The 9,733-nt window shown below is 43.9% G+C and overlaps 1 protein-coding gene across 1 annotated transcript in view; it reads right to left on the bottom strand.

The window, feature by feature from the left end:
• The window catches only part of SHC4 (SHC adaptor protein 4), a 118,518-nt gene that overhangs the window by 35,581 nt on the left and 73,204 nt on the right, over positions 1-9,733 (bottom strand). Inside the window, exons 5-6 of the mRNA XM_059702104.1 lie at positions 8,775-8,828; positions 2,267-2,318 (exon numbers count right to left, since the gene is read on the bottom strand). Coding sequence (XP_059558087.1) covers positions 2,267-2,318; positions 8,775-8,828 — 106 coding nt within the window. The remainder of the gene's footprint in view (positions 1-2,266; positions 2,319-8,774; positions 8,829-9,733) is intronic.

Genomic DNA, 9,733 nt, shown 5'->3' with positions numbered 1-9,733 from the left:
ATGAGGTGAGGACGGAAAGAAAAGGACGCCTCTGTGTGGTATCTCAGTCACTCCTCCCAACACCACCAGCAAGTAGATGTGCTATTCCCACTTAAAGGAACGGAGGTCCAAGGATGCGAAACCACTTGACTAAGGTCCTATGGTGAGACGATGGAAGAACTAGGATTCCCACCCAGTCTGTCTGGCTCCAGCATCTTTCTTATTTTCTATACAGTCTGAGGCTAAAGAAAGAAAAAACTGAACCCTATTTGGACTGTCTCTCAAACCCCAGCCATGAACTCAGTCAACAGTTCCCACCAACGCCTTTTCAGAATCCCCAGCCAGGGTCCCTGTGGGTCCCATTTAAGCAGCGGGGCGCTGATGAGTTACTCAAACACCAAAGCAGGCTCTCTCCGAGTGAATGAGCCACATCGCCATGGTCTCTGCCTCTCTTGTCTCATTTAATAAGCACAGGGGATATCCGCAAGCAGGCAGGTCCTCTTTAGCCATTGCCCTCAGCAACCGGCATTAATCCCTGCACTTCTCTCACCATTTACTGAGGAGCAATGACCTGCCCAGAGATATTCGGAGCCGGATGGCAAAGTTACTCAACATCTAGATTTCCTGATTTGTTCTTCCTTTCACCCTGTCCTTTTTAGCTGAAGATCAAAGGCCTTGTTGTTCAGAGGCCTTCCTAAAAATAGGAGGCCGTTCTTCGCTGGGAAGTCAGGGCTTAGTTCAAAGAGGTTGCTCTTTTCTGGTTTCCTTTGTTGTGCTCCCTTCCTACACCCCCGTCTCCCTTCGCTGGTTCCTGTCGCTCCTGCCCACTTATCTGTTCTTCATTATTTCATTCAGAGTGAGTCCATTTCAATGAAGTGCTGCATAGTACTCACCACCTGTTCCTTCCTCTCCATCTTATCCGGGCCTTGTTCTTCTGGCAAGTATTTACTGAGCATCTCCCGGGTGCCAGGTTTGGTGCCAGCAGCTGGTCCCCACACTATCATTTCTGACCATCACAACAGCTTCCTGCTGTAGGATCCCCCTGCCTGGAGGTTTCGCTCTGACTCCACCTACTGCATCCTGCTGCCCAATCTTCCTGAAACTCTGCTTTGTCAACAGCCTTCTCCACCCGTGCGCCTGCAGGATTAAGTCCTGCTTATTAACTCTCTTCTATGTGCCCTCTCGATGCCTTTTAGACATGTTTCTTCACTTACAATCTACATTCTACTGTCTCCTATTCACTTGCTCCCCAGCATGCCATATAGATTTCCACCTCTGAGTCTCACAGCTCTTTGAATTTCCAAATTCCACTCCATATGTATTTAATAAACATCTTGGGGCAAACTTAGCGCTGGGATGGCAGAGGATGCTGCCCAACTAATGGGTTCTGGTTAAGGAAGAGAAGCGTCCTCATCACCCATCCCTACGCGGAGTCTGAATGATCCAGAGTGAGGGATGAGAAGCAGCACTAACCATTCTGTCTAGAGAAGTCCCATGACCTAAGGAACATCAGGCCCTTGACCCAAGCTGCTGCTAGGATATGAGTTTCTTGGATCCCTTGCTAAATTCTGAGACAAGACATCCAATCAACTCATTCTTCCATTCACTCAGCCATTCAACAAAATAGTTATTGGGTACCACCTACATGCTAAGCATTGTGATGAATGCTTAGGGGAAAAAATAATTCTTGCCCTCATGGAGCCTTTAGTAGGAGACACAGACATAAAATACATCAATAAGTGAGAAAATAAAAGAATAAAAATGTGGGAGAAGTGTTAATAAAAAGAGAAATAAAGTGCGGCAGAGTGGGATAGGCTGACTGGGGAGAGGAGGCACTCAACCAAAGTCCCTCTGAAGGAGAGACATTTAAACTAAGATCCAAAAGAGGAGAAGCCAGGCACTCAAAGTGACACGCCAGGCTCTTGAACAGCAAGTGCATAGGTTCATCACACACACATGCACACAGCCACACTGGGGCTAATTATCGGTAATTCATTTGTCCACTGAAGATGTCCAGCTCTTTCTATCATAGTCAAAACAGCTTTTCTTTTGATTAAAAAATTAGATAAGACTTTTGGTTTATGGGTCTCTCAAATGACCTATGTATATATATTTTTTCTACTTTGCTCTACTATTTATTTCCAACTCAAATTTACATAGTATTTCCAGAACCCAGTACAGCACTCTAGTGATCCTCATCACTCTGTATATTGAAAATAGAGGCTTATCGCTCTTTAAAGTTGGTATACAGCAGCTCTTAAGAAAATCTAGAAGTTGCTTTCCATACCTCGTTGATTAACTGGATCTTTAGCTACGTAGGCAACATAGTCTGTAGTATCCTATAAAAAAGGGAAAATGATTGCATTTAAAACAAATGGATTGTACTGTTGAAAGATAAGAGTACATTTAGGACATGATACTAAGTCAAGGACTTAAATATTAAGGTTTCTTTGTTAAAGAAAAAAGGAAAGCATCTTAGGAGGGAACATAAATATACACTTATATGATTTAGACATTGTGGGGTCCACTTTCTCTGCCCCTTGTGGAGAGAATCTGAAGATTGACAATTTAGAGGCAGACCATGTCACTAAGAATAAAAGAGAATACAGTAGGTAATATGCTAGGGCATATATTCTTAAAAATGATTAGGGGCTGTGACTCTATCCTGTGTTGAGAGTTGCAATAGCAGGGGTTACCCAATCACAAAGGTGTCATAAACTTGGATGTGGGTGGCATCATGATGTCCCAGTTGTCCAAACAGACACCATGAGCATCAGAAAATAATTCCATTAAAGAAACACCTTGCATTTTGTGATTGTTAGCTTGCTTGCGTGCAGTGCACATTAACTTGAGGAACAATAAAGCAGAGATACAAGCATTTATTTGATCAAGATAGAGGAAGGAAAAGTCATTTATTAAAAAAGAGAACCCATTAAAACCTAAGGAGAGAGAGAGAGAGAGAGAGAGAGAGGTGTGTGTTGCTGGCTTTGTAAAAACTAACAAACAAAAAGCCACTTGGTAATTCTGATTTTTATTGAAAACAGTAAGCTGATGAATGGTAACATTTGAATAATTAAAGATGCTTTTTGTTATCTCGGTTCTCAGGGAAAAAATACACACTGCCGTTTGAAGATTAGAAGCACGACTCTCTGGAGGGAAGATGCAATCAACTGGCAGGAAATAAAAGCCCGTGTCTGTAATTCCACCAAAGACAATCATTTAATAACCCGCAGTGAATCATACAGGAAGCGGATCTCAGGATCTGCATAACGTTTCTTGAGTCATTTTAAAAAAGCAACACACTCCTAGGTAAAGTTCTCTAATGCAAACAGATAAAAGGTTTGAACTGTCTTGTAAATACGGAAGTTCATATCTCCAGGCTTTGTTTTAATATGATTTAGAAGGAAGGCCACACTTGCTGGGGGCTCAGCTGCTCTTCTGAAAGTTAAAGAGGCACGGTGGTGCCGACAATGGTGTCTGGCGTATTGGATGAGGGGGTCGAGGTCGTGGGACCTCTGCAGAGCCGTTTCCTCATCTTCAACGGAGCGTCCAACAGTCTCTGAGTTCTAGGATTCAGTAACTGTGACTATCCGGGAGCACTTAAAGCATGTGAAAAGTAAAGCACAAATAGCAGGGGGCACGATGAGAAAATGTATTTAACCTGGTCATGCTCGTTAACGCATTTTTGAAATGGAGAAAGTGTATGCAGCTACAGAAGCACCCCGGAGAAACGTCTCCAGGGCGGACAGAAGGAAGACAAGTAAGCCGCTTTTGAGAAGAGAGTAAAGGTGAGGGTGAGCAAAGGTCGGGAAGGAAGGAAGAACACCCAGTACTTGTTAAACTTTGGAGAAAGTAAGGTAGAAAGAAGGGCACTACATTAGGCCATGGCGACTTAGCTTCTACCCCTTGTGCCCAGTCAGCTGTGAAGCTGTACGTTATCTCAGTGAGTATCCTAAACAAATATGGATGTGTGTTAGCAGTATTGGTGATAGCGCGCTCGCACCACTCTGTGCCCAGCACCGGCAGCTTACATGCGTCATTTCAGTCAGTTCCCACCCTTCTGGGCAAGGGGGATCCTCCCCCTTTTACGGGTGAGGGCCCTGCAGCTTAGAGAGGATAAATGGGTCAAGTCTACTTGACTCCAGAGCCGCTACCCCTCTACTCCCCTGACTGAGGGTAAACTTCACTGGGAGGGAAGACTTCACCTCTCCTGCTGGTGTTTATGAAGGCTCCAGTTTTAATTTCCAACCAGCAGGCTGCGGCCCCGGCTGTAGGGAGCTCAGAAGTCCCACGCCATCGGTAGGTAAAGGCTGTCCCAGGGGCTACAAGTTCTTTGCTGTCTGTTTTTGGTAGGGCCACGCCCCTTGGTGGGCTGAAAGAGCTGCAGAACTAAAGGCACATGGAGAGGGTCTAAAAGTAATGCGGATCCTGGAGAACTATGATCAGCACCCGCAGGGCATGCTTACGGTAAATGCTTATGGGAAATCCCAAAGTGACAGGAACCCTTTCAAAAGGGGAAAGTTAAGGCAAACAGCAACGCACTTGTTTTTCACACGGCACTTATAGAACTCATTACTTTAAGTATCTTAAGGAACGTATTGGAGTTCTTTCATGGATGATCAAACTAGAATGGGTGTGAGAGAGAAGAGACGGGGCTGGCTTTTCCAGGCTGGATTCAGTACCAAACGTGTCCCTTCATATCGCTGGGAGGCCAGATGATAAGGTTGGATAGATGGGGCTTCAGATTCAGGATCGGGGGTCACACTGCAGCTGGTAGGTGGCAGGCACCCTGCATGTCCCCTGCTTGCTAGTGAATCTGCTGTGAGCCCTTTGTGAAATCTCTTGGGGGAAAGGTGGAACTCTTACCATTCGGTTTATTTTTATTTTTATTTATTTATTTTTTAATTAAATCTTTATTGTTCAGATTATTACAGTTGTTCCTCTTTTTCCACCCCATAGCTCCCCTCCATCCGGTTCCCACCCCACCCTCCGCCCTCACCCCCCCCCACCCACTGTCCTCATCCATAGGTGCACGATTTTTGTCCAGTCTCTTCCAGCATCCCCCACACCCCATTCCCCCCCAAGAATAGTCAGTCCACTCCCTTTCTATGCCCCTGATTCTATTATAATCACCAGTTTATTCTGTTCATCAGATTTTTAGATTCACTTGTTGATAGATGTGTATTTGTTGTTCATAATTTGTATCTTTACCTTCTTCTTCTTCCTCTTCTTAAAGGATACCTTTCAGCATTTCATAAAATACTGGTTTGGTGGTGATGAACTCCTTTAGCTTTTCCTTATCTGTGAAGCTCTTTATCTGACCTTCAATTCTGAATGATAGCTTTGCTGGATAAAGTAATCTTGGTTGTAGGTTCTTGGCATTCATCACTTTGAATATTTCTTGCCACTCCCTTCTGGCCTGCAAAGTTTCTGTTGAGAAATCAGCTGACAGTCGTATGGGTACTCCCTTGTAGATAACTGACTGTCTTTCTTTTGCTGCTTTTAAGATTCTCTCTTTGTCTTTTGCTCTTGGCATTTTAATTATGATGTGTCTTGGTGTGGTCCTCTTTGGATTCCTCTTGTTTGGGGTTCTCTGCACTTCCTGGACTTGTAAGTCTATTTCTTTCACCAGGTAGGGGAAGTTTTCTGTCATTATTTCTTCAAATAGGTTTTCAATATCTTGGTCTCTCTCATCTTCTGGCACCCCTATAATTCGGATGTTGGTACGCTTGAAGCTGTCCCAGAGGCTCCTTACACTATCTTCATATTTTTGGATTCTTTTTTCATTTTGCTTTTCCGGTTGGGTGTTTTTTGCTTCTTCATATTTCAAATCTTTGACTTGATTCTTGCGCTCCTCTGGTCTGCTGTTTGGAGTCTGTATAATATTCTTTATTTCAGTCCGTGTATGCTTAATTTCTAGTTGGTCCTTTTTCATAACCTTGAGGGTCTCACTACATTTATCGGCGGTCTCACCAGACTTTTTGAGGGTCTTACTAAATTTATTGGTGGTTTCTAGAAAGTTCTTGAAAAAGCTTAAAAGTGTGGTTTTGAACTCTATATCCAGTCGTTTGCTTTCCTCCATTTCTATCATTTGTGACCTGTTTCTTTGTCTCTGCATTTTTTTATGCTTCCCTGTGTTGATAGAGTGGCTTTGTGTGCTAGGTGTCCTATAGGGCCAAGTGGCTCAGCCTCCCCAATTACCTGAGGTGGACACTCTTGGTGCACCCCTTTGTGGGCTTTGTGCACAGTCTTGTGGTAGTTAAGCCTTGATTGTTGTAGGTATCACTGGGAGGAATTGACCTCCAGGCCAATTGGCTGTGAGAGTCAGCTGTGTCTATGGTGGGAGAACTTCTGTGCTGGAGACACCCATATGAGGCAAGACTTGCTTCAGTGGGGCTTTGGTGCTCACTGAGTCTGACCCCTGAGTGTGTCCCTTATGGATCTGAGGAGTTGTACTCTGGATGGTCTCACTCTGACCACTGGGTACACTGGCTCTTGGATCTAAGGAGGTGTTAATTTAGCCTCTGCCTGAGGCTACCCAGCAGGAGCTACTAAGAGATCTGCAGATTCCCCTTCCTTGTTTGGGGTTTGGTGGTGCCCAGATGAGGCCCAGCTGTGAAGCAATGCAAGCTGCTGTGGGGCCTTGGGCCTTCTTTTGGAAGTTCTGGGTCTCTCTAACCCAGCTGCAGTTTGTTAGGTAATTTTCAGATTGCAAAGGGCCAGGGCATTCATATGCAAAAGCCTCTGCCACAGCCTGGGTAGGGTGGGGGTCTCAGGGAATCAACAGGGCGGAGGAAGCAGCTATGGCTGATCCTCAGCCCTGCCCTAAGGTGTCTCGAGTCTCAGTGTCCCGGTAATCGCTGCAAGCACCTCTGAGAGAAAGCCGCCCTTGAGTTCCGAGTTCTGCCCGTTGCCAGACAGTCCAGTTTCTCCCCGTATGAGTCTGGGTTCCCAGAGACTCACCCGGAACTGGAGTTCAGAGCAGTCGGGGGTTTGTGACTCCCTCCCGATTCAAAAAGACAGCCATGTCCTCAGTTGCCAGCCCTTGCCACGTGCACCTCCATACCTCTGAACATCTGCACCTCCTCTGAGTCTCAGTGTGCTTTTCTCTTTCCTTCTAGTTGTAGAGTTTCCACCCAGCCAGCCTTCCTGTGGTTCTGGATGGTGTCTGTTTTGTCTTTTAGTTGTATTTTTTAATTTGATGTGGGAGGCAGCAATTTCCGGTGTTTACCTATGCTGCCATCTTGGTTTCTCCAGTTTATTTTTAAATGGTGACACCACGGAACTAAAATATTCATTTGAAAATAACTACACCCGAAGCTAAAAGGTGAGGAAGTAATGAAGCCTAATGGTAAAATGAAGTACTTCTTCAGTAAAAGAAAAGAAACAGTGATTTAAAATCCTGTAAGGGTTGCTTTTCTTCCATATGCTTCAAGGATGCTCTGAAGGCAAGTTGTCTACATTTGACTTGGTTAAATACTTGGAGTCACTGGTAGCCAATGGGGAAACAAGTAGTTATTGAGATGTTTTAAAGAATGGGCTGATTTAAATAGCATTTAACTATGTGTTTTTATACATAAAATGTTATGCCAACACCCAAGAGAAGGAACTTGCTTAAATACATGAGATGCCAGTACAGGAAGCAATGATTCTACACAGAATCTTCAGAACTTCATTTCCTTTCAGGAGAGACTTATTTTTCCTTTAAATATTTGACCTCGACATTAAAATCAATCAAAACTCTGCAGTGACAACAGCTGCCAGATTCAGTGTTTACTACCATTCGATACCTCTCTTGGGTTTCTGGGTTATGTGTCCTATCATTTATGACCCTAAATTTTATTCCTCAATTGGAGAGAGAAGGTAAATATGGTGGAGAGGAAAAAATCATCTGTTCAAGTGGATGTATTGCCTCATTTCTGAAGGCTATGCTCTTTAATAATAAATGCAGAGAAGAAGATAACGTATTGTCGGTTAAGGACCAGGTCTTCATATGGTCTCCATGCTTTCCTGACATGCCTGATGGTCAGTCATCATGAAAGTCAGACTCTGCCCTCCTCGAGCCTTCTACATGTGTGCAGGTAGAAAAACGTCACGATGCCAAGAGAAGCAAAGTCCTCCTTCTACTCTCTCAGTTGAACAGATCTGTTTTCTGTTCAGCCACAGGCTTCTTAGCTTTAATGCCCTTCTCCTGCCGTAGTCTAGAAATGGCGCAGTACCAAATCAGGGAATGACTCTCCCCGCTGCACCGTAGGCTTGCAGAGAGCACTGCTGGCTCAGCCCTGCGCCCTTCACGGAAAATGAGCACCATGTGGCTTCCTGGTAGCGAGAAACGGCAGTTCTCTCTCCCACCTGAGCGTTACCTCCATAAGCTTCTGCGAACCTGGCTGCTCGTTCTAGATTGCACTTAGCTGCCATGGATGACAGATAGGCTTCCCTTCATATGCCAAATCCAGCTGATGAGTAGCATTTGCCTGGAACTCTATGTGGAGAAGAATTCTGAGGGAGGAGGGGCAACACATGTATGACATGCTTGTTTTTCATAACTTTGATGTTACCTGCAAGAAGCTTCTCAGATAATAACTCCCTGGCTATTCGCTCGCCTGCTAATCCAACTATTTTAAAAATCAGTGGTAGGATATATTTTGTCAAACCCAACTTTTTAATTACCTGTTACATGTAGCTATTCACAAATTCTAATAAGATATTTGGAGAGGACATGTAGTGGCTAACATGCTTTACATGGAAGTTCTTATAACTCTTACAAAAAAAGACTTTAATGAATCCATACTTACAGGATCCCCTCCAGAGGCAAATGAAATAGACTGCATATGATGATTGGCAATAATCTGGAAAACATAAATTAAACATGTATGATGCTATAAATTTATTACTCCTAGTTACATACAACCTAACAGTAATGGAAATGCATTTGCTTGGTTTTTGCCTGGACAGCATCCCCGTGGAAACCACTCCACCCACATTTTATAATAATCTCACTTAGACCATGAGATTTCAGGTGGTTTCGACATGCCTATCTCATTGCCTCTCTCCTTGCAGGTGGACACATGACCCAGGCCTAGCCAATCGGGAAACATCTGGATGTAGCAGCACCAATCTAAGTCTTTGGGGAGAAACTGATATGGACAACAGGAAAGGATACATCTCTCTCTGCCATTAGGGACCATGTCAGCCCAAAGCTTCGGTGAGCCATCTTTTGCTGGCATGTGGGAAAATCCTACTGGAAAAATGAAGCTTTCCCTCTAGAGAAAATCAGCTGACAATTGGAAAATAGAAAAAAATAAGACGGACAGCTGTCAGAGGGGTGGGGGTGGGGAGGCTGGGTAAAAAAGGTGAAGAGATTAAGGCAAAAAACAAAACAAATACCGCATAGACCACAGTATGGTGATTACCCGAGGGAAAGGGGGTGGGGGGAGGTAAAAGAGGGTAAAGGGGGCATAAATGGTGGTGGAGGGAGACTTGACTTGGGGCAGTGAACACACAATACAATGTACAGATGATGTATAATAGAACTGTATACATAAAACCTACAAAACTGTATTAACCAATGTCACCCCAATAAATTCAATAAAAATAAATAAATAAATACTCTGGTTGTAACATTTGTTTCATCATTTCAACCAATACAATTCCTGTCCCCCTTTATCATTTTTTCTAATTTATTTTTATATAAATTGGTTTGAATTGGATTTTCAGTCATTCACCACCAAAAGTATCCTAAGAAATTAACACT

This window comes from Myotis daubentonii, chromosome 1, assembly GCF_963259705.1.
Source record: "Myotis daubentonii chromosome 1, mMyoDau2.1, whole genome shotgun sequence".
NCBI lineage: Eukaryota > Metazoa > Chordata > Mammalia > Chiroptera > Vespertilionidae > Myotis > Myotis daubentonii.
This window is presented reverse-complemented; position numbering and strand designations above follow the sequence as displayed.